The sequence below is a fragment of the Colias philodice genome, chromosome 19, assembly GCF_061535455.1.
Source record: "Colias philodice isolate Cphi_HAF_F1 chromosome 19, ilColPhil1 Martin Lab GWU primary, whole genome shotgun sequence".
NCBI classification, from domain to species: Eukaryota; Metazoa; Arthropoda; class Insecta; order Lepidoptera; family Pieridae; genus Colias; species Colias philodice.
In genome coordinates, this window is record NC_143104.1 from 4,236,060 (window position 1) to 4,262,953 (window position 26,894).

The window sequence follows — 26,894 nt, forward strand, 5'->3', positions numbered from 1 at the left end:
TCTCATCATGATGTATTTTTATAAAACTCATTAATGTGTCTCATACAAAGTAAATATTTTAATAATCTATATAATCGACAATGTATTAATTTTACATGACAATTATTAGAGGAATAATTAAAATAAAGTTTTTACGTCTTAATATTAGTAGGTAGGTACGTTTGTATGATATAGGTAGAGGACCTATATCATACAAACGTAAATAATCATACATGGCCTTAAAATCGCATACTTATCTTGGTTCAATATTCATTTCACGATGAACAAACATGAAAACATTCAAATAATTGCAATCGAAACTAAAATATTAATAATTTTTGTTTAAACTTCGCCGAGTAGGTATCGTTTCAGTCCCAGTTTTTCATTTTGCTTCAGTAAAATATGCAGTTTTCAACTTCGAAAAATATTCTCGAACTATTCAATAATGGAGGTAGTAAAACCAGCGCATCTAAATCACAGATAAAATATGTCAACTGGAACGTGGGTTTAAATATTTTTCCGATATGTCGTTTTTTCTGATTTAATATTCGGATGATTGATAAATTCCAAAGGCTGTTTGTATAACTGGATAAAAAACGTACCATAGATGTTTTATTCAACCCAAATTTCTATTGGACTATTCTAAAAATAAAATATATACGTACATGATCCCGTTATAATAAGGTAGTATTTTAAGACAAAAAGGGTTAGGTTAACGGCAAAGTTACGGTTATATGTAATAACATAGTGTTTTAGAACAAAAAGGGCAAAGACTTCTAATTAGGTAATTAGATATACATATTTACTAGTTTCTGTTTATATTTACTCAAGCCTCGGTAAATAATATATTGGTACTTTGATTCTTGCCATTCACACAGCACTGATTTTTAAAACACTGACATTTGTTTTCATAATTTCCTCACATAATCACATAGGCGCAGTTATGTCCCTAATTTATATAAACATTGCTTTGTGTCACCCCAGGAGTGTAATACGGACTCGGGGAGGCTTTTAAAATTATATCAACTGACACACTAACCCAGTTTGATTTTAATCTCAATGCGTACGATTCGAGAGAAAACATCAAAGCAAATTGTATTAATCTACGTCTAATGGATTCAACACTAAATATAGGTTTATTAATTATACCTGTCAAGTTTTAGGTCTTGTAACGTTTGTAATTTATGATTTTAAGTAGGATTGTAATTTAGGTAGATTACCTATTGTTTGCATGATATTGAATTGTTCAATTCAATTTAAAAATAAGCATGATAGAAGTTGTTGTGTTTATATTTATGAAGTATTAATTAAAAATTGTATTACTATCTAAATACTAGTGGATAGTATCAAATGTCGTAAAAACAACAATTGTAACTATCTTCTGTCAAATAGCCAAGCCAATGATAAAATAACCGTAGACTTCAACTACGTTTAAAATCACGTTAAACTCATACATTACACCATCTAATTGACTAGATAAATTGACTTTTCCTTTGCAGCCGGCAAGCATTAAGCAAGGGAAACATTAGTGCGTGGCTCCCAATGAATAATTACCATGTTAATTGGCTGTGATTCGCTCGGTAGCTTCCGTTTCCTACTAAAATTTGACATTTGTATTCAACAGCCACACAATCGCCCTACATTACTTTATTAACTAATGAGTACTGTAATTGAAAAAATGTTGTGTGGTTTTATGAAACCACGGTAAAAGTGAATCTGTTCGAACGGTTCCGAACACTGCTTTATACCTACTCGGCAGCCGACCGTCACGCGACATGCGCTACACAGACCAAAAAGTTTGAGACGATGTAATAAAAGTTTCACTTTAATAACTATGTCTAAGCACGCGTAATTAATTCAATTTAAATGCATTGATTAATCACACGCAACGTCTCAGTCTATTTAAGGAGTAATACAATGAATGTGAGTTGAAATTAACTAGGAGAGGAAATTAATTTTGTAGGTATAATTTCGCTTTTGTAAAAATTAAAGTGTAGAAATTTTTCTACTGCTGAAATAATGTTTATGTACGGTTGTTGTGTACAGAGTGTTTTTATTACGTACTTACTTGTTTTAAATTTAACCGTAAAAAATATATAGGACATTAATAAGATTAATGATATAAATTTGAACCCAGTTTTGTTCCAGTATTATACAAATATGACTGAATACAATAAAGATGTGAGATTTCTATGAAGCCGTTAAGTCGTTAAAAAAATAAAATAACATAAATAAATAACATTGGAACGACGACTGAAGAATGCATATTTAAAGTCATTTCTTTCTCCAAGAGCAAACTTAAGAGGATTAAATGGTTTTATTTAACGTTATTTGAATGAAACAAATAAGCTTAGGTTCCCGTTTAGTTATGAATAAATATACAGTAAGCTGACTATTAATACTTTAGTATGAGGCCAACGTCAGCTTAGAAACAAGACCGGATTATACCATGATTTATATATTGTATATCATATTTGTATGATATATAAAGTTATATGTGCGGTCATTTTAACAATACGTTACTCTAGTATTTAATTTATTAGCGATAATTGGCGTATCGTATATATATATTGTATTGTATGCTACGTCCATTTCTTATCTGTATCGATGGTTATTTTAATGTCTTTATCGTTTGTCCAATTAAAAAGTTTCTTCTCTTATAGGATAAATACATAATAAATATTATACCTATGTTACTTATAGTGCTGGATAATTTTTTGGCTTAAGTTGTTATAAATTTCAATGCCTAACTAATACAAAAAAAGTACTTAAAGGTAAAAATACCTGCTGGTTGTTTGAATGGAACATGGTAGATATTTTTCTAGGTAAAGGAAAGCCGTGATTTACTTTTATTACATTTTCACATATAAATTTTTTCATTAGCTAAAAATATCTCGCTAATATTTCATGTTACGATGAGATTATATGGCCGTAGAGAGATAATATTTTTCCTCCCTTCAAGTTTGTGAAAGCTAAGGAAATTCCATATATCTCAAGAGAGGTTCAAGTTTTTGCTCTTACACGCAATATAGCTGCTGTCATATAAAATTAAGTGATAGTAAAAAGTAATTTTTCATATTTTTTTGGCTTTTTGTCTAGTTTAAGTGAGCTCTTTAGAGGCCTATCCTATTTTATTGCACACTAGCTTCAAGATTTGCGGATTTATGTTTTAAATTTAATGTTCATTTGAGATATTATTTGACTTCATTAATTTTAACAATTTGTTTAAGAAAAATAAACCTTTTTAAGAAGCACAAATTCCGTAACAAATATGATAGGGATATTAATGTAAATTTTCTTAAAGAATGGTCGTTGTCCAGAATCCGAATAATTAAGAATACGTTGTAGATCCATCGGACCACCACTAACCAACCACTAGGATAACTTTATAAATAACATACTTTGAACTGCGTAATTAGTTCCCCAAAATTTTAACCGCAACACATTAAGGCCATTTAAAACGCTATAACCGTGGCAAAAAGCAAAATCGCTAAGTGCACTCCGCCATTACCGTGTAATAGACGGATAAGTTTAGAGGAGATATAAATTGGTTTCGATTAACCCGGACTGATATTGGACCGTTTGTGACGTCACAGTAATTACAGTAATGGTCTGAATGAACGATTGTCTCGCTTCCAATTAATGTATTCTTCTCGAAATTTAGGGTAGGCCGCATTTTTGGGAAGGATGTAATGAGTTCTATTGAGCTTTAATTCTGTATTTTTTTTGTCTTGGTACTAGGTAGCAGTGACAAAAGGCTCAATTTTCTATTGAATTAGTTTTACCTTGAATATATTTTATAAATTATACATCTTTTAAATTATAAAATAGAAAATAGATTTCAATTTTGTATGAAATGTAATTTATTTCTTTTAAGATTATTATAATAAAGGTTCTAAGAAATTTGGAATTTTTCTTAGAACTTAACATTAAGCGAAACACTAAGTAGCACTAACAAGTAACAATGTTCATACTTTTTAAAGTACTAATTTGGTCGTTGTTTCACAAAAATAATAGAATATTAATTCCTTATAAAGTATTCCTCGTGTGCGTATATCAAGTTGTAATAAATAACTTACATTCGAAAAAGAAATAGAAATGTGGCAAATAATTTACTTTTCATTAATAACCTGTGCAATATCATCTCTATATTAACTATTCCTACATTCTCGTTAACAAATTTCCAAGTATATCGAGAATATTCCCTTGCTGAGGATATTATAGGCTCTTATAACCTTAATTACCTGTAAAGGGGTCAGAATGTCACACGCAAGCAATTGTTAATTGCATTTTACACTTACTAGACAAGGATGTTTTTAATCGAGGGTCTTTATGGAAACCTACTATTAAATTAATGCTGTAAATAATCTAACAATTAAGTAATATCATAGAAAATATTTTGAACTTTAATTCCTTGTCTAATTTAATTGTTGTTATTAAATGTTATCTGTAAATAATGAAATAGTAGAAATGTAAGTAGCAAAAACAATTCCAATAACGTCGTAGAAAATTGTACGAATAAGCTAAGCTATTTGGATATATTCCGTTAACAAATACGTATGCTATCTTTTAAGAAATGTTTTATTTTTATTACAATTGTAGTTACATTTTCGCCTCCTTATAAAAGTTTCGACATAATATCTTTTGAATAATCAGGTAGAGGTCACTTTAAAGTTATAATCAGTACTACACATAATCTATGTCTGAACTCAATATTGTTTTCGGTTTCTCCCCCACGCATTATAATTGCTTTAAATCAATACAAATTACGCTCCATTAACCATACATTTATGAGGTTAATTCTAACAATGGCAGTTTAGTATTTGAGGTAAATTCCAGTAAGACCTAAGCACACCCGGGAGGCATGGTTGTTAATTACGTAAGCCCGTAAGTGTTGTTAATATCGGTATTAGCGGGAATTATAATTAATCCGATAATTACATAGATTAGTGTTAGACGCGTAGGTACTGATTTTATTACAGTACGTATATGCGTTAATCTTTTCGATTTATCTTAATTTATTTTTGCGATTTATAGGCACTATGTTGTATTTACGAATAGAAACTGTCGCGGGAAATGCCCTATAAGTATGATAAAATTTGGCTAAAATTGAAATATTTTATAATTCAACTCAGATACTAAATGAAATAAACGAAAAAAAAAAACAATACAACCAGTAAACCGGTGTCCGGTATACACCATTTGTTTAAATACTATGATTTTGTATATTAACATTTTTTATATAATCAACAATTCTGTAAATTATAACAAGCCGCTTATTAATATTTATCATGAAAGTTTATACAGCATATTTTGACGTGTGCACAAACTATAAAACTAATTCATTAGTCGAATGAGACTATAAACATGCAACATTCAAATGAAATGTTATAGTTCTCGCCTGTTTCTACTTAGAAATGTAAAATAAAAATGCATACTTATGCATTTTTATTTTACATTAAAGCGTATGGTACATTGTAAAATATGTTTATTATACACTATTTTTGAATTATGTAAGCATAATATAGATGACTGTTATTACCGTGTTTCATTTAAAAAAATTATAATATTATAAAATAGGTCCAATGTTCACCATGATAAATATACGTAGGATTGTTTTATGCTACAGATAAAAAAATATTACAAAAGTGACATTCGCCGCTACTAATTTAAAGAAATACGTTATCCGATATTCCAAAATTATAATATGGAATTTATAGATGAGATGACAATACGAAAAACTTCGATGTACTCGTACATTTAACCATTACGTGAACAAACAAAATTCTATATAAATTAACGTCAATTTGTTTGACTTGAACACGATTTGAGGCCAACAATGTATATTTGATCAGCTATTGACGAAAATCGACAGGTCTTTAACCTATTTTGTGATACTAAATGACAGCTTTCGGTTTTGTTATTGCAGATAAAATTCACTATAATAGGTAACATAAATTTATACACATTGAAAAAGAAGACTCTACCTAATAATAGATCAATTTTGTGAAGATGACTCTAGTTTTAAAGCAGAAAGCGTAAAAGTGTGTCAATCTACATTTAGCAAAAAATGTAAAAAACAAATCGCAAAGCAAATTGTATTAGCAACTACCTATTAAATTGCAACGATTGCCAGTGTTATTTATAATCTGAACAGCCTATCACACTACACTTCGTTATAACGTCTTTTTCATACAAGATACATTAGTTCAAGTACACCAATAAAAAGCAATATCCAGGCAAGAAGCTTTTTATATGACCCCGAGGCTCACTTAAGCGACACCGCAGAAAGAAGTAGTATGTGAGCATTGTCAATAAATTTGTCACGCGGTTTCTACATCTTGCGACGAATTCTTATGAGACGGGTGACAAATTCGATCAAACCAATAAAACTTTATACGCAAAAGATATTTCTTTTCGTTGGTTACGTGAGGCATTCGATATTGATGTGATGCTGTATTATATTATATTGACAACATTGGTTTATGAATTTGGTGAAAAAGTTTTGATGGAGGCGAGATTGTCTATTTTTCTTAGGGATGCGGAAAGTTCAAGATAGCATAGTTTCTTATTCGCGCTAGCTGATTTTATATTATTTACACAAAACTGTCCAAAAATTTTATAGTTAATCAAATAATTACGTATGTCTATTATAAGCTTAACAGTAAGAATAGGTTACGTATTAACTGTTCGTTATCTGTGATTAAAGGTACGAGTTATTTTTACGATAAATGATTTATGGCAATTTATTCAGTCACTTTACTGTATAATATTTATTGCCTGTTAAAAGAACGTTTCCTTTATATGAACAAATGAAATTCGATTATATGAGATATATAGGAACATAGAAGCGTATATGTTATTTACGAAGGAATTTGTTTATATTGACAGCTTTCTTTGTTCATAGTTTTGTGTCGTTAACCTCATATGCGATTCCATTTATGTAATAGTTTATTGATTTTTTTCAACTAAATGTAACAAATTTTTTCAACTAACAACTATACACGAAATGAAAAGCAATACGTTGGAATATAAGAACCTTATTTTCAAACATAGCTATTATACTCGTTACATTTTTGCAAAATAAAGAAAATTTATTAATCTGTGCGTATCTAACAAATTCGGCATTTTGTTAGATATGCACAGATTCAATTTATAATTTCTGACGTTCTTGATATTATTTTTTTGAGTGAAGATTAATAAATTTCAAATGTCAAGAAATTAAATTGAATACGGGTACTTATTCAATTTAATTTCTTGAACATTATTGAATTTTTATTTACAGATTTTATAATAAAAACTGGTATTAAAATCTTCAACATTTTATTTATTAATACATTACGCGATAGCTGATTCTCTGAATAAGTTGTGAAAAAGAAAATAAGCAGTAAGTACGTTACAACTGACAACTTTAACATTATTTAACTTAGCTAACAATTCCACTCATTACGTAAAGCTGTAAAGTCCGATGGATGAAACTTTTCAACTTATACTAGATACCTTGGGACAAATTGGATACTTGCTACTTAGAAATTTAGAATCTAGAAAGTTTTAAAATACTTCGCTCACTTGTTTATTCAAATATATCTGTGAAGCGTATTTCAGTGAATTTATAAATTTCTAAAGGAATTTATGTTGTTAAAAGAGTAGATACGTCTGTAAATAACTAAGAAAGAAGTACATCTATACTAATATTATAAATGCGAAAGTAACTGTCTGTCTGTCTGTTACTCAATCACGCCTAAACTACTGAACCAATTTTCATGAAATTTGGTATGGAGATATTTTGATACCCGAGAAAGGACATAGGCTACTTTTTATTCCGGGAAAATGACGCAATCCCGGAAATCCCACGGGAGCGGGAACTATGCGGGTTTTTCTTTGACTGCGCGGGCGAAGCCGCGGGCGGAAACCTAGTAGTTAATAATTTTATTACATTTAATGAAGACTTTGAATTTATATTAACAACGATTCGTGTAAATTGAAATATACGATACTTATTAAAACGATTAACTGTTGTGTTATATTAAAATTGTAGTAAAATGAGAGATTTAGGTAAGTATGTGAATATTTTTTTAAAAATATTGCAGTAATTTGGGGTAGGTATAAAACACACAAATTTTAAATTTCATCCATTTTTCTTAAAAAAATAAAGAATAGAACTAGGTACATTAAAAGTACCTAATGTTGTTTACTTTATGTTTTTGAAACAAGTTTAATTCAAATAAATATTAAATATACAGGATTTAGATTTAATCCAAAAGAAAATAATACAACGGAACTAGCACTAACATTTTTCGTTTAAAAACAGATATTATTTGTTGAATGAATTTCAGTCCATCGTATGCCACAGTTCTTAACATGGCAAACTTTTAATACCTCGGCCGTAAGCTGGTCGTAAGTTTTAATAACATTGGATTTGTTTCCGCGCGAAAACAACAAACTGTGTTCCGTTTGAAATTGCTTTGTTCTGGTCAGATGTTTTATAAATAAAGTAATATTATAATCCATACTAATATTATAAATGCGAAAGTAACTCTGTCTGTCTGTCTGTTACTCAATCACGCCTTAACTACTGAACCAATTTGCATGAAATTTGGTATAGAGATATTTTGATACCCGAGAAAGGACATAGGATAGGTTTTATCCCGGAAATCCTACGGGAACGGGTTTTTCTTTGAAAACGCGGGCGAAGCCGCGGGCGGAAAGCTAGTATGTTTATAAATTAACTTAGGCATTGGGTTCCACTAAATACAAACTACATGTCAACAACAACGAGAAATTAATAAAAATCACAATTTATTTAATTGCTATTCAGTTTTGTTTAGCTGATAATTTGTAGTACTATAAATCAATAATTAATGATTGGTTCGGTTTATACGGAACTTTCCTAAGTCAGTAATCCAGTATCCAGATCCCAGTTTAAATCCTTATATAAATGTTTATCTTCTATCTAGCGAAGTTAGGCGAGAAGCTTATCCAATAAAATAACATACCTAGCATACAAAAACGTAAATCGTGACGTTTCACAATAACTCAAGCTATCGCACCGCTTAGGTAAGACACGCTGTTCGCTGGTTATTTACTAATTATGCGGGAAGGTTATTACCGGCAGGTTGGCACTAGGCCAGTGGCATGGTGCCAACATAACCACGTGTTGCTTCCCCATAATATGGTCTAAATAGAGTCTTTATATTATTTTTCTTGTATTTACATTTTGGCTGTACATAGGTATTTTTATTCAGCAGCTAACGTTTTAATATTGTAGCGAGGCTGTTTTAGTTAGTTATTAGTTTTGTAACATTGTTTTCATGTAAATAAAGTTTTAAAATTTTTCAATGTACCTATTTAAAATGTTAACATTTCAATCAACGTTCAAAGAATAAGCTGTCACGCTGAAAATAATCACGCCACAAAGTGTTCATAATATTAAAGAACATATTCATTTTCTAAATACTTTAGTAAGTCAACAATTCTATTTTTTATTTTAAAATACTTGCCCGTAACATGATGGATTCTATTTTTATGTAATTTATTACGAACGTTTTAAAAGATTAAGATCTTTGTCACAATAGTAAATCATTATGTTAGTATCAATTTCATTTTTAACATAGTATAATTTCCTACGCAAGTATCAAATAAATAAGTATAAAAATGTAAGACGTTTAATCGCAGCAGCAATCCCCATTTACCTTTAGTACCATTAAAATGCCTTTAAGTAGGTAATAATATTACTACGACTCACCTGAACATGATAAGGTGCCACCTTCTCTTCACCCTTGATCTCCACGTTGATATGAAGCCTGATGGCTCCTGAGACAGCAGATTTGTCTGTCCTCTTCTCCAGATTATACCACACGTCCATCTCGCCTGATAACGTCCGAACCTATTGTGAAATAATTTAATTAGAATCGCTTTAAGATTGTTCTGTGCAGCCTCTTAAATATTGTTTGTCCGTAATACGAATTGTAATAATTTAAATAAGTGTTTATTAAATTTACTAAAAAATATTGAATTATCGAAAATCATAAAACACGCTAAGGTTGTTTACTATTCAATGAATGAGATTAACAAATAACAATACCCATAGGAATAATCCAAAATTATTTCATTTTAAGCCATTTAATGTTCACCTCACGATACCCGAATTATGGCCTAATGCATCATTGTCAATACACCTAATTTACGGTTTGCAAACGTTTGCATATTCCGGTATACACGTAGTCTAAACACGTAGCTACCAGGCGAGTCATTAAAGGACAAAATTACGTTTACGCAAACTACAAACTACCCCTTTCACTTCGGTTAACAAAATTTGACGAGGAGTAAAGCGGCTATTTACATAGATTAATTACCAGTTTAGAGGTAAACTTTAGCATAATATAAGCCGAAATTATGTTTAAAATAAATTATAGTTTGCTTTACATCACATCGTATAACCAAGTAATTAAAACAAGTTCAACAAAAAACCTTTTATCGTTATTTACGACTTGACTTGATTTAATTTTCCTCTAACAAAATATCTGAAATTCAAACATTAGCATACAAATTAATCAATTATATTTACCTCGATAATTGTTTGCCCAAGAAAGTCATCCGATTCCCTCGTCAATTTCTGACGAAGTTTTGATTTCAAGTCGTTGTCCTCGTCCCAAACGCGAACTTTGATGCGGTCTGAAGAATTGTGACATTCACTGAAAACGAAATAATATTTACGACTTGTTTTTATAATATAAGTGAATTATAATAAATTGGTTCTCGGTTTTCGTTAAGGGGATATAGATGACAAGAGACGAAATATATAGAAAAATAATGTAATTGATTATTAGTGAAAACAATATAAAATCTGTATCAGTAATGCTTGATATTACGTTGTCTATTGTTGTTTTAAACATTATTATATTAACATTGAATATTGTAGAATATGATAACACAAATTCGATCAATATAATATATGATTTTAATATCCATAACATTCAGACCATTCACGACGACAGGTGTGAAAATATTAATTAAGCAACGTAATGAGTCGTAATTAATTGAGTTATTAAATTTAATTGGATAATTGCATTTCCAAGGTAGTATGAGGATTTAAACTACTTAAATATATAAGATAACTATAACTTACAAATAGAACTTTTCATTCCAGACAGGATTCAATTCTTGAGGCATAGTTCGTGTCCTCTTCTTCACTTTGCTGACTTGAACCGTGACGTACGGGTCTGATGTTCCACTCTTGTCCTTAGCGATCAAACCTTGGGCACAAATAACTGCCCAGAAAAGGGCCCGTTTAGAAAACCTCGCAAAAACAATTAAAAAGAGCAAGAACATTGTATATTTCATCTTTTAAATACAGTTGTTAGCTTTGCATATTCGACATTTTTAGGCTTCACGAAACATTTTTGCAGCTTTTGTAAGCAGCAATTTATAAAAGCAATTACTTAATAACGCAAATCAATGTTATTTAAGGCGCTTCGAGAATCTACACGATTGTATCTTTTACTCATGTTTACCAATTGATGTATTTATTACATAATGATGACTTACCTTGTAACTGAAATGTCAATGTAAACCTGTCTTGATGACTATCAGGTGATCCCGTGATAAGGATGGGTCGGGGTTAAGAAGACTCAAACTTCAAATCTACCAAAACTTTCAACTATGAATGCCCAAACTCGAAATCTAAAACAACTTGAAACATAGCGACTACATCGTAAACGCTAATGCAAACTTTGCCGAGAAATTTTCAGTGTCAAAATAGTATGCTCGGGGATGAAAACTAATCTTGTGGGAATTTTCACGAATCGAAAAAAGAAATGAAGTAGATTAAAGAGAAAGATAGAAGAAGTTATAAAGTTGGGAATCATTTTCATACATGCTTTATTTCGCTAATTTTAAACGCATTCACCTATATTGCAACATTCGAAGTATATTTATATAGACCTTTTTATTTCTAAGGACGTTTGGTACAGTGTGTAAATAGGTTAAAGTTTAAACAGGGTAATACTTACTTCAGTCGAGTATTAATCAAAATTATTTAATTCATAAAATCGTGTGACTCATGCACGTTTGCTGGTGTAAATTGTATCGACGTATTGTACAAAAGGTGATAAATGTGTTTATTCACTCGTTATTTTGTTAAAATTGTGTTACGTATTTCAAGTGAAGTGTTGATTCGTGGAATTTCCTCATGTCAATGAGATTAAGCTACGTTTATCAATAAAGTGATTTGGCTGTGCACTATTGACCGTGAATGGGGTTAGTAAGGTAAAGTTGCATAGAATGTGTTTGATATCTGCTAAAGTTTCGAGCTATCCATATTGAATGCAGCTATTCTTAGCTCAACTCTTCATCAGAGTGTTGCAGTAAAAACTTGAGCAGATATAAACAGTGGTAGAGAGAAATCAGGCGAAGATTCAGTCTAATAGATCAAACTTGCGAGCACGCGGTTCGCAGCCGCAAAAGACCACTGCAAACCTGTGATGGCGATTTTGCAGGACCATTTCGAAGTTCCTTCTATAGTAATTTGCTCGGCCTGTTCGAGGGTGTCTATGTGTGTATCAGGATCGACGTTAAAAGTCCGCCTGGTCGCCACATGAAACGAAAGACAAGAGAATTTAGTGTCGTGCTTGTGTTGTGTGTGTTCTGGAACATCGTCGCTCCTGGCGCCCCCTGCACCTGTGGGGAGGAAAGGGTTAACCACGACACATCTCCCAACCTGTGATGGCGATCTTGGCGCTCCATTTCGACGTGCCATCGAGGACGGATTGCTTCACTGTACTCATGTGCGCCGAATGCCCCTCTGTTTCGATGCTGAACACGCGTCTGTTACATACATAAATGTGTCAATTTACCATCCCGAGAGAGCGTTATGGCAGTAGACAATACAGTAATAACATTCAGAATTCACTTGTATAAATTCTAAATTAATTAAAAGTTACTGTCAATTTTACCAATAATCCGAACCATAAAGCTCTCCAAACAGAGCAGATGCAAATCTATAAAACGAAAGATTATAATATAACTGAGTTCAATTCACAAAGAGATAGTTATCGGTTAGCTCTTGAATGTGAAATGAAATTTAATTTTATACCTTATGAGTTCGAATATTTCTGGCTTGTCCCGTTCGCGCTGTTTCATTCTTTCTTTCATAGCGGTGATGATAGAGTTGGCTTTATCCTCTGCGCCGTGTTTCGAAGACTTCTCAGCCGCCCCTGCGAAACACACTGCTCAGGCGGTGCAAACACAGTTCTCGTCAACGCGGGTTGCGCCAGGGGGGCTCCCCGCCCCGCAATCAGGCCTGCAACGACCTCTCATAGGACACGACCCAACCAGACTCCAACTTGTTACGACAAACTAAACGCACAATTAGCAAACCGTCGGATCTGATCAAGTCATAAACCTTGAGCGGCGCCAGCCGAAGCAAACCTGAGCACGGCGCCTTCAATTTAAAAACATCCCAAAGCTATTTTCATTTCAATTTGCACTTCTATCGGCTTCCAGTACAGCGAATTAAAATAGCAATAGGATATAACTCAAAATTTTAATACCCTTTATTCGCACTGTATAAGTATTTCATGTCTGATCAGTTATGTCGCAAATTTACAACCTTCTGCTATAGATTTTAGTTTCAGAATCTAAAACATTAAATAATACAAGAAGAGAAGTAAAACAAAAGTATAGACGCGAAAACTATAACGTAAAACATTGAAAGTAAACTAAGACCACATATAATATAAAGTGGAGAGGGTGTGGATTGCGTGCACACATTGCAAACATTCACGTTCTTAGTCCATTTTATTAGGGCTCTGGTGTGAAGCGTCTAGCCAATTCAGTTAGAGTGTTTTACACAGTGTGAAATGTAAAGTAGGGTATAGAGAAATAAACTCCGTTTCAGGATTTTGTTAGTCGGCGCTTGGCGGGGTAACCCGGAGGATGGGGCCGGTTTCCCTATCTACGTGATGATCTACACTTTAAAAACATTACTAATTTAAATGATAATATATAACAATGATATGTGTACATGTTAGAGCTATAATGTCATGTTAATGTGAGGATAGTGTAGGGGAGTGTTGCTACTATTGTAATAAAAATGTAAATGCTTTTAAAGTGTAGACAAAAATGACGGTGGCGTGCAGTCGAATTGTATTAACGATTGATTGAAATCTGAATACTTTTAAACCGACTGTCCGCCTGCATGATTGTGCACATGTGATGTTTAAATCAATCATAGGGAATACAATTTTGAAAACAGTGTTAACCGTAGATCGATAGCCATGCATACCGATGAAGCGAACACCGATTTTGAAAGGGAAAACTCATGCTATTATATGAGGTCTGACAAAAGAGAAAGGAAGAGATCCACAGTAAACTTAAAACACAACAATTATAGAAAATAAAAACACCAAGAATTAATTAAAATTCATTCAATTCACGTATTCTTCCTGCTCTCGTTGACTCAACGACTTCACTAATGACATATTTGTTGGGAAGAATGTTTGATCATTAAACAGCGACATACATGCAACCTTACCATGCACCTATTTTTTAACTATGTCGATAAACCTGACTAGTACTAACTTTTACCTTTTTTCTGTTATTTAACTACTTTTAAAATTCAAAAATACACGAAATTAATTCCTTTCTATAGCCAATCTTATAAATCGTCATCCAAATGTATAACTAATTCTATATATACATCATGAGTTCTAAAACTGTATTCACGTTCAAATATATCCGTGTCATCACTTTTTCGTCTGAATAATGATAATGTTCTATAGCTATACTACAAAGATCTTAGCCAGAGCGTGACCTCTATGAGTGAGACTTGACACTACTTGAGTTTAATAAGGGAGCGCTTCCAGCTCCCAACAAACATTATCTACGTCAATGTATTGGTTTTTTATTCGATTCAATTACTAATGAGATAACGATCATCAATAATTATAATTACAACATACATACCCAATAGTACAACATCCATCGATACAACAATTGTAGCTTTATTACAAAAAAGCTTAATAAAGCGTTAATACATTGACTAGTTTGGTTACTATCCAAATATAAAAATTATATATAATTCTTTTTTGTAATATAGCTGTAATAATTAAAAGTACAAAAGAGAAAGTTAAATTAAATTAAGAAATTGAATATTATGATTATTATTTATAATTTTAAAAGCGTTACTCACGTAATTAAATTACTCAATTTATTCATCCAAATTTATCAGCCGCTCACATTAAACTATAATTTAATTAGGCTTCTTTTAACATGTAAATTTCGAGTTTGAATACTTACACCATGACCTAGTTAAACAGCAATTAGAATGCTAAAAATACAAAGCGTCGAGCGATACTTACTCTGTAAGCAGTCGGCGTTGAGTAGGTCTTTACACTTTTCGTGACATTTGACACCACATTCTGTACACCTGACACCCTGTCTCGCGATGCCCCAGAGTAAACCTTCGCATTCGTAGCAATATGTTGGTGACGTGGCGGTCCAGAGGACGAAGTTGTGAGGCGTCGTCGATGATATGGGATAGATTAGCGCTTGTAACGTCTTCTTGTACACATGCATTTTCTGTAAAAGATATTATTGAAAGGGTGCTGATTTTTTGATCTACCGTTTTGCAGCAGCTTAGCACCCAAGCGTTTGTTGCGAAGGGAAACTTCGATTATTTTTGCTATTTGATATCACAAAATTCAAAATTAATATCATGAATGAGAAAGAATGTAAAATTTAATGAAATATTTTTAATGAAGTTTCGTAACATAACATCGTATATGGAGACAAGACTTATCTTTTTTAAGCTTAACGTCGTCTTATCAAAAAGCATAATTACCAACTCTTCGTCGTTCAATGTGGCTCGATGAACAGCAGACGTCAAACCGGCATTCCTTTTAGTAGCGGCCATAGTCTAAACAATAACACATTATTTTATACATTAATATTAAAATATTACAAAAAATCCGCCTCATAATATATCTCAATTATTCTACGCATGCCTAAGCTGTTCATAAGCTCTTTAATGTTTGTAAAACCATTTTGTTTTTCAAAAGTAGGATAAATATAAAAACAACGTGTTTTAATTAAATTAAGTGTTGTATAACTGTCATCTAAATACTATATTTGTATAAAACGTGCGTATAAACTATAATAACATACTTTGTAGTAAGAAGTCGAGGTTATAATAGGTATCTACTACTATCATAATAATTTATATAAGTAGTGACTCTTAATTAAATAAAAAGTAAAACCATATTATTATGGCAATTTTAGGTGTATAAAACTCGTGCATGTTTATCTTAATAATATTGAGTGCCAATTAAGTTTTGGAAATTTCACAACACTCAGTTTAAAACTACATCATGCGTATCGCCGATAAGCAAGCAACATAATGTCGATATTATGAATAATAATTGCATATATAAAGCCGTCAATACGAGAACTGCATGCAGAAATTAGAAAGTTTATTGGGAGAGATATACCTTGAGAACCTGCGGGTCCACGGTTGGGGATAAAATGCAACAATATCATTAATTAACCAGGAATATTCACTGTTGTACATCTACAAATCATCATAAAAGGTGACCTCTATATCATTTTATACGTTCCGGGTTTAGTGTCGTAAGGCCCTCTAAAACATGTACATACGTCCACCTACACAGGTAATGAGTTAGAAGGGACAGTAAATCACACAAGAGGTAACATTGATACATAAAAGAAAGAAGGTAACGTAAAGGTCTTAAACAATAAACACATTATAAACAGAATCGAAACATTAATGGGAGTACAACGGTATGACAACATTGTGGTGACAAAAAAAAAGTATGACAAACAATATAAGTATGGTCAATGATAAAATGTAATCCCATAAATCTTTCGTAGAGTACATTGAAGAAGATATGACGTCAGAAGAAAACATTTATTACGCGCCAAATGTTACTAAGCATCAGGAAGCGAACGTCGATGCGGCCATATACATCAACGGTCAGTTTCAAATATCTACATTTATGTTCCCTAATTCCATTTAACTTGATTCACAAGATAGTCAATTGAAACCGGCCAGATAAAGACATTAACTAATCCCCTTGGGCATGTATACAGATAGTTATCGGGAAACGAAAAGGTTTTACTCACAAGTTCTGAAACCAGCGGGATGGATTTTCTCCTTGGACGAATGTCCGGCATACTGTCAATATTGCTGTAAAACGGATTATCCCCTGGATGCCTAAAATATGTGAAATAAATTGTTATTTTTATAATTAATAGGAACCATAATAGAGATGCAATAGAAGCTATAAAGTTCAAGACATACCCATTTCCACGTCCACCTTGTTCGTTGAATCCGCCGGTGCCATTCTAAAAATAAAAATAAATAAAAAAATTAAAAAACAAAAATACATAAAAAACCTAAAGCTAACATTTTATTTTAAATAAAATATAAAACAATACAATTACAAGTAAATGTTTAACAATAATAATTCTGATAAATTAATTTTTACTATTGAACAACTATAATACTGAGTAAATAAATTAATGTTCCCAAAGTAAAATGGCAGCAATTGAATAATTCAATAATATCTATTTGTTATCTAAAAATTAATCACATAAAACGATTTGGACAATGTTAATGTGATCTTATGTGTCGTATTAATCGGCAAATAATTAATTTATCAGAATGAAATATATTCTAAATAACATTAAAAATAGTATTAATAAAAATGGAGAATTAATATCATAATAACAACGATCTAATCTGGTATACACTCGCGATGTTATTATTCTATTATGAACTAAGAGGTTGCGTTTTACAATTAGGTAACCCATACAACAGACGAAACTTTTAACACATTTGAAATTATTTTTTTCCAAAGCAACAGCCATAGTATAGAATTTGACAGATTCATAATATTCTGCAAAAGCGGGATCGAATACAGTGAGTCCCTTATTTCATCGCAGGCCATATCATAAAAAGCCTTCGTTTATAGTAAATTTTGCTACACCATTCATATTAAATAACATCGAGTATGAAATTACTAAATTTCTACTAGTTAATGTTTTACATTTAGTGCCAGCTAACATTTAACATTTACGTAAGTGTCGAGAGCTACGTAACATTTTCATTATTAAGCATCGTAATTCCTAGGCTTAATTACGTAAAAGTAATGAGATGTTTATTATTTCAACAATGTATTAATGAATGACAAATTTTCGATTCTCTTAACATTGTAAATAGACACCGCTTTTATAATTTTAAATTCAATTTTGCTGAAGGATTTGTTTGAAGCGAATTTTATGTAAATACTTTTGTATCGATATGGCATGATATGGTAGTGAATGATTTGTACCTCTGAAACGATTGGAATTATATTTAAATGTCGCTAATATATGTAAGAACTAGCGCTTCGCACTGAATTATATATACTCCTTAAGTAATAACCATCAAGCTAACAAGTAAACTAACTTCAATTTACAACCTTAGCGGTAAAAAACTTCAAGCAAAATTAACCGACTCGACACAAATACATTTAATACCTTAACTCATTATAAAATTCAATAAAATATTAGCAATACAATTATTCGATCAATATATATTGTGGCGGTTAATCTAGTTATTGCCTCATATTAGAAACAGTATTATTTCATTAGTCAATTAAACATTATGTCTAGTAGAGACTTAATTCATACGGAGCACCTATCTTCTATGATTACAATTAATAAAATTGTACAGATAAAATTCAATAATATAATGTATAAAAGTGTCAAAGAATTGTATACTGACAGCTTTTTGTTCTTCCTCATATATATTGGTTGGGTAAGAGATAAATATTCACAACCTCGGTATTCAAAATTTTCAGCATTAGGATAATATATAAATAAGTTATAGCCAAGCCATCTAATAGTGTATCTGAAATCAAATTTTAACTACCTATATAGTCCTATAATAAAACAGAATTGTAGCATCTTTGAAGCAATTTTTACTATTCATTAATATTTCGTGGTGAATTTAATCAATGCACATTAAACGAGTTGTTAAACTTTCACTTAAAATTATTGTTCTAGTAATACTTTAACTCTTAACTCTAATTTCGTGAAATTTTTGCATCAAATAACTTACACCTGCGCTAACTTTGTCCTTTTCAGTCGACGGTGTTGTGGCAGCTGGTGTTTCAGTTGTTTTTTCTTCTGCTTTTCTGTCCTTGAGAGCCTTCAAAAGTTTCCATTTACTTCCCGCTGGAACGTCTTGCTGTTGTGGAGTTTCCATTGGTAGAGGTTCTTGATGCTCTCGAGGCATTTCTTCCTCGTCGTCAAATTCGTCACCACTCTGTACTGGACTGTCAGGCCCAGAAGTTTCTCCAGAACCCGACGAAGCGTAAGATTTATCATCATCAGATTCTTTGTGCGACATGGTTTCTTCAATTTTTTCATCCATGTCAGGAAAAGTTGTAATATCTTTCCACGATTCTTCTTTTGGAGCTTCATCATATTTGACTTTTATAGGTGCGGTCTTCAATTTTAGTTCTCGCAATACATACGACATCTTTTCTTTCAAAACTTCTTCCGGTTCCTCTTCTATAACTGGCTCTTCTAATAGAAAATTCTCCTTTTCTAGTTCTTGTTGTGATTGATTTTCCATTTCTTCCAATTTACGCAGTTCATACCGGTACCATTCATCTTCAGAATCGATACTGTCTTCAGTACTCTGTCTCCGTGAAGATACTCGGGATCCACTTCTCCAAGAATGTGTACTTCGACTATCATCATCGTCGTGTTTATTAGGAATATCAAGACTTTGTTGATGTCTGGGTTGGAATTTATTCTGTACTCCTCTAGCACTCTGTATCGAAGGACTACGCTCAGGATATACATGATGATCTTCTGATACTGTGATACCTGTGCTCTTTGCCGCTTCAGGCGGACTCAATCTATTTTGTCTCCTCTCATTTTGTTTCATTGGTTCATCCATTATTTCATTTGGTGTACTTGTTTCGATTTTAGGCGGTGATGTGTCCGATGAATCATCAGTTACAGATGATGATTTACGAAGACGATATTTACCTAAAGCTCGTGACACAGCGAATTCTTGAGAACTCCCGCTATAAGATTTATTATTTTCACTTTGAGATTCATCCGAGGCTATCGATGCCTTTTTCATGTCTCCAACTGTTGCAAATATTGCTGTCGGAGATTGACTATCTTCCTTTTCATCCTCAAACGGATCCACGTTTGATATATCGGTGTCGATATCTAGCTTCTCTATTTCCGAAATGTTGTCTTTATTCATTTGACTAACACGAGCAAAATGAAAATCGATGTCATCACTTTTGTCACGGGGTATACCATTACTAGATGGAAATCTTTCATTCTCCTCTAATATACATTCTTTACCATTACCTTCCAGCATTGCTTGTTGATGCTGTAGATCCTGTATCATTTGTTGTTGGTGTATTATTTCTTGATTATTAACTTTACGTTGTTTTAATTTTGTTGGGACTTTTGTGAACATATTGCTTTCATGAATGGAGTCAGAAAATACACTGTCGCTATCTTCTGATTGAGCACTAGATCGCCCTCCAGACCACTCCGTTTCTGAAGTTTCGGGGTCCGATAACGATTGATGACTGGTTTGATGTTTTCTTCTCGCCTTTTGTAGTAAACCAGACATTGAGGCAACTAATTGATATTTTTTCTTTCGGCGTTGCGCAGATAAAAGCCTCTCTTTTAAAGTTTTTTCTTGTTGTTGTTGCTGTTCTACTGCGTCCACTCCAGAAGGTAAAGAATGTGAGCGATGTTTTTTAGGTAAATGCAAATCTGGTAACCAATGGCTCATTGACGACATAGCTGATTTTAGCGATGAAGTTCTTTTTGGTTTTTTACTTTGTTTTTCTTGTGGTTTAATTTTTAAATTAGATGAAATTGACAAATAGCCAGACTCGGAAACAAGTATACCACTGGAGTCCATATATTTATCAGGCCTTATTTTACTGTGCTCCGCAATTTGTTTTTCGTAATTTTGTTCCTCACAAACTACATTTCCATTACGTTGGTCATATTGCTGCTGTTTAAAATATTCTTGTTGTAGTTGATTTTGAAATTGTTTTCTCTCTGCTATGCTAAGCGAATGAGATTTAAGACTAGATGTTTCCACAGAGCTTGTTGGGGAGCGACTTCCTCCTTGCCATGATATACGCTCTTCTAATGGTGTCCTTTTGGGTGAGTCATACCTACTAGATGTTGGATAGTATGATAAAGCATCCGTCAGATTACCTGGAGGATAGCCGGCTCGGTGGTTTGTCACTTTATAACCATTTTGATAAAAATTCGAATCTGATCCGGTCATTGTATTTGCTCGAGTTAATGCTTTTTTATTCACACTATTTGCTGACATCACAACTGTTTGTGCATGATAGCTAGGTTCAGGGGGGTATGGATCTATTGCTTGCTTCGAATCTGTATCTAAAATTTCGTTCCTATCTATTAAATCAGAAAAACTTCTATCTTCTGAAAGCATTCCTCTAGGCGTGCTATACACGGTAGTAAAAATTGGTTGTCTGTTTCCTGCTACTGAGTATATGGAAGGAGCATCATTACCGTAATAATACTCTCCTACATTGCCTGGGGCAGTTTGACTTGGCACCGAAAAATGGATATCACTCTTCAGAAAGCCACTACCAACTTTTTCCTGTAATTTATTGAACTCTATCATGTTTTGCAATTCTTTTAAATGTTCAGCTTTATGAGAAATATATTCTTTTTTTAATTGTTTATCTTCATACACATAAGAATCTACTAAAGTTTCTAAATATGGCTTTGAATCATCATAATTTTTTTGCATAGATTGTGGAGATGGAACTCTTATTTTATGACCATCATGAGTATGAGAAATACGTCCTGTTTTCGGAGATCCAGGACTCTTTTCTAGACTTGACCAACCACTCATGGATGATAAACCAGAATCAGACTTAGCAGTCACTATGTTAGCGCTCTCTCTTTTTAAATGTTTAGGAGATGTCTTGGGGGATTTTGGTGATCGGGGACTTAATCTCATACTTTCCGCTTGTATTGTACTTATGCCTGTAGAAAGTAAGGCTTGATGTTTTGTTAATAACTCGTTATTATTTTCGAGAGTTGAAAATATTTCTGCCCCATTAGGTGGGGCTGGTGGTGGTGGACTTGGTGATTTACGTATTCTGTCATCATATGAAACATCAATTCTGTCATCTGCACCACCATCATATATTTCATGAATAGACATAGGTGAATGCGGTTGGTCTTTAATGGATTTATAAGTATCGCCAAGTGTTTGTTGAGCTTTAGGAGGATAATAATTTGACCTGGCAAGATCACTCACTGTATAATCGGATCCATATTCGAATCGATCTCTCGAAAGAGCGCTTGGAGACTTTGATGCTTTAGCAGCATTTATCTCGGCATTTGCTACTGCTGAGCTATATGCTAAACGACCAGTTACAGTTGTATAAGGTTCAGTTGTTGTTCTTTCTGGTACAAATTTTCGTCTGGGTGAAAGGGTCGGAGGTAAATAATCTAAAGTTCTGTCCGCATTACTTTCAGATAATGACAATCTGGATGGAGATTTATCTTTTACGATATTTTCTTTCGGTGTTGTTAACATAAAATCATCAAAACTCTTCATCATATCATTAATAGCCCAGTTATCGCCGCCAGAATAAACACTTTTTAATTGCTCGTTGATAATATTTCCATCTTCGACTAGCGCTTTAGCTTCAATATCTCTTTCGTGTTTAGCTGTATTTATCTTTATCTCTGGGCTAATAATTCTAGATTTTAAGTCTTTTAACTCTCTCGAATCTTTGTGTAATTGAGTTGTCAACCTATCTAATTCATGCAATTTATCGACTGTTATTTGATCTATTGTACTTAATGTAGATATATGAACTAAATCTCTGTCGCTTATACTGGGTCCACCTTGTATGCCACAGTAATCCTTGTAATCATTTGCGCTGTAAATTTGTCCGGAAACGTTTTGTACTGTATCTATATCTTCTCTCTCCTCAGGTGCTTCCCAAATCATGTCCAGTTGAGAAGGAGGTCTGGATGTTTCATCACATACGTAATCATCTCTATATGCTTGATTTAAACTTCGATAAAACGCTTCATTCGATTCCATGGCTTCTTCTTGTGAATCTAAAAGCATGGCACTTCGGCCTATATCCAAACCTTCTTCGATTCCATCTTCTATCGTCCCATTTCCTAGTATCTCTCTTATAACCTCAAGTCTGGTCATAGGATCTCTAGATGTTACAGTACGACACGTATAAAAATCTAGAAGAGTAGATATTACACCCTGTTGATCAGCCAGTAATGATTCTAATCTCTCCAAGCGATCCCACATTCTAACGTATTCTTGGCTCAGAAGATCTAAAGCTCTCCATGCGTATTTTAGCTCTGTCTCAAGGATATTCAACCGAGTACCGAGCCTCTCCATGTAATCACTAATAATGTAGTCGCCTGAATAAGGGGGCAGGTCAGGGGGCAGAGAGAGGGAGCCGCAATCGTCCATATCGACCACGGCACCCCCACTCCCTCCGCCCTCGCTTCCCTCCATCACGCCGCTTGCGCCTGCCCCAGCATTGTCGTGAATTTCGTGCATCATCTTGTGATCGAAAAGTGGGCTGGATGTAACATCTTTCACTATGAGTCATCCCATATCTTTTTACACTTAACACTTTTCACACAAAACAGTCCTGTGCCGCACACAGTTTTTATTAAGATCATTGTAACACTTAAATTTCAGCACATATTGTTTAGTTTATTTTTTTACACTGTTTTAAATCTAATTTATATTTTTAACACTGTATATATATTTTGTACTTCGACGGAATGATAATTTACATCAAAAATATATTTTGTTAAATATTATTATTTCACTTCTGTAAATGAAAATGTCGTTAGGGTCATGAAGCATCATCACTGATTTGCGCATAAACTTGTTATGTACATATCAGTGGGGAAGGGAAGTATACCTCAATAAAACTCATTAACTACGTATAGAATTCGTTCCGAATTTTCGTAAAATGTGCATTTATTTAATGTATTGATTCAGCGTCACTGACGATATGTTTTTATATTCGTACAATCTAAACGCGCACCTTTAAATATTACAGTAAACTAGACAACACTTTATTTGTGTTCTTATTTGGATTACAAAGAAGAAAATAATCAACACGGACAGAACTATAGATCGCTAATAGTTTGTATACATTTTTGCTCGAATTTGGTAGTTAATGTGCTTTGGTGTAAGGCAGCTAAGCGGTTCTTTGTAGATTCCACATGAGCATAACTCAGCGGTGGAAGGCATACTCGGTAAAGGATGGATGGGAGGTAAGAAAGGATACCAAGATATACCACCGCTTCGCTTGACAAAGGTATTCAAAAGAAGTGGTAAACAAAACATAATTTCTAAGTTTGTTGGTACAACACTAGTTGTATAATAATATGATTGATATAACTTTAAGATAAATAATAAGTTGTGGTAAGTTTTTTTTAATTGTATGTATTGAATTCATTCATAAATTCAATATATTATATAAAATTTATTGCCGACGTAAACGAAACGAGATTAAGCACATCGTATTTCTAGTTTATTCTCATACGAACGGTACGAAACTGGAGGAAAACAAAAAAAAAATACGATTGGTTCATTTTATGCGGTGTTAATTAATCAAAAATATTACATGACATATTATGTATATCAGCGATTTAGCCTTTCGATTTTGGTCAAATGAATACTCTCTGAAGTGTGACGATAATCTCGTTTAAAGAAGTTTCCAACCTGGAAGGTCTGTCTTTACAAAGTCAAATTAGTAGCAATGGGTAAAGGAATATAAAGTTTCTTGGAATGGCTATCTCTGATTGAAATGCTTGGAGCCAGGCCAAAACCAGCTGGAAGTTTGGCTTTACACTAATTGGATTTGTAGACTCAATGAAAAAGAAGAAAGTTTTATTGAACATCGATGTCGTTGTGTTGATCTATTCTATTTAACATTCATGCCTTTATTCCGACCAGAGATAACTTTGAATGGAAGAATTTAGATGTTTTGTTGTTTGTATGCGCCCATAGTTGGAATCAAAGCCCGATAGTGCAAAGTTTCAAGTTTGAACAAGGGATTGATATTCTTTATTCTAGAAAAGAAAAATGAATAGTTGCTTTGGGTTATTTTGTTTCAAACTGTGTTGATTTCTTTTATTTATTGTTATTGAACCTTACTTCGTGTATACTGTAAACTGTAAGTATTAAAAAAAGACATATACCGGCCGAATTGAGAACCTCCTCCTTTTTTTTTGAAGTCGGTTAAAAATATATTAATGATTTTTACTCGTATAGAAGGAATCTTCGACACATAGCACTCGTGAACTCATCCAATCAGAAGCATACCTTTCAAGCAAGCAATTCTCCAAAACATTGTTTATATAGAAGCGTCTATTGAATACAGATTCATAGCCAATATTCCATCGCTTCGCAATAAGCACCAATCAGAATGTCAGCCTGTAAACGCGTGCCAACATCGGCCGCAGCGCGTCGTGCGAACAAACGAAAGATTATTACGCAAGAGCGGCAGTGAAAAGAGAAATGCGCTTGGCAAATGTTCAAATGTGGAGCCAGATGTTGCACTCCGGAGCCTCTGGATTGTTTCATAACAGCCTTCGGTTAATGAACCCGACCGGCTTGACGCGACGTCTCTCAAGAATGTACTAACAATGGGATTGTGAGACACTAGTTGGGAAGCGAAAATAGAGGGATTTCGGGATTTTTTTAGTATGCGTTTGAAGGCGTAAGAAACTGTCGAATCAAGCTTGTGTTGTAGGTAAATTTTGCTAACGGTAGATACTGATATTTTGCATCGTAGTAGTATTTAAAGTAAACAATAGGCTTAGGACTCTTCTCTTATCTTAAATACTCAAAAATAGTACCTATAGTTTGAAACATACCCACTTAGAAAATAGAAATATATGGTACATCCAATGTATATTTTCTACACTATGTTATAGCATCTTTCCTAAATATAATATTTTATTAAACTAGTGTTTGATTTGCCATCATAAAATTTGTCAAAAATTACGTGAATGGAATTTAACTATATATAAAGTAAATAGGACGAGAATTTGCGGTAAAAATGTTAGAAACACATTCAAACTAACTTGTTTATTCACTTACATTATTCAACTTTATACAACTGCATTTTTACTGCAAAGCTTTTAAAAGTCAACCGTTCCCAAGCACCTTTATAACCAATCGTTTGAAAATATTTTGCAGTGTTCGCTTACGCTTTATCTTTGCAGTAAAATAGATTCTTTATATAATCTTATTTTTAGAAGATTTGGTTGAATTTTGTTCACTTAAAAAAATATTATATTGTTAATTTTAATTTTATCGTTTTGCTTTATATAATTGGATATAAAAAATATACCTACATGGATTGCATTACGAAAAATAGGTATATGGGAAAATTATTTAAATATCGTTTATATCTCAACCTCAATCGTAAATTGTAGAAGATTGCTTGATTTAACGTATTATGAAAATTTTCTGCAATGTTAAAACGTAGTTTTCTTCGCTATCACATAAAGAAACAAATCATAGTCATTAAGAATATTATTGTAGAAATACAGGAAAAAGCATCAAAAAGCATTGTAACTCGATAAATATCACGTAATATGAATATTTAATTCTTGTAGAGGAATGTAAGTTTCACGTGACAAATCGTAATCATGATTTTACACGCACCCCTTTCTCGCCAGTTCAGGTTTATAGCCATTTAAAATAGTTATTAGGTAACTGAAAGTAATTAATTTATAATGTCTTTATTTTATTTACATTTTGTACCATTACATTGAGGAAAGTAGGTCAGCTTCGGTTTTAATCTAGAGAA

General features: G+C 32.7%; 1 protein-coding gene across 1 annotated transcript in view; it reads right to left on the minus strand.

Annotated features, from left to right (window-relative positions):
- unc-13 (protein unc13 homolog) overlaps window positions 1-24,505 on the minus strand; it is a 44,202-nt gene extending 19,697 nt beyond the window's left edge. The window contains exons 1-10 of the mRNA XM_089707574.1: window positions 19,100-24,505; window positions 17,297-17,340; window positions 17,119-17,209; window positions 15,821-15,895; window positions 15,339-15,558; window positions 13,073-13,193; window positions 12,698-12,804; window positions 11,108-11,249; window positions 10,547-10,673; window positions 9,725-9,865 (exon numbers count right to left, since the gene is read on the minus strand). Coding sequence (XP_089563700.1) covers window positions 9,725-9,865; window positions 10,547-10,673; window positions 11,108-11,249; window positions 12,698-12,804; window positions 13,073-13,193; window positions 15,339-15,558; window positions 15,821-15,895; window positions 17,119-17,209; window positions 17,297-17,340; window positions 19,100-23,617 — 5,586 coding nt within the window. The 5' untranslated portion in view covers window positions 23,618-24,505. The remainder of the gene's footprint in view (window positions 1-9,724; window positions 9,866-10,546; window positions 10,674-11,107; window positions 11,250-12,697; window positions 12,805-13,072; window positions 13,194-15,338; window positions 15,559-15,820; window positions 15,896-17,118; window positions 17,210-17,296; window positions 17,341-19,099) is intronic.
- Between the last annotated feature and the right edge of the window lie 2,389 nt (window positions 24,506-26,894).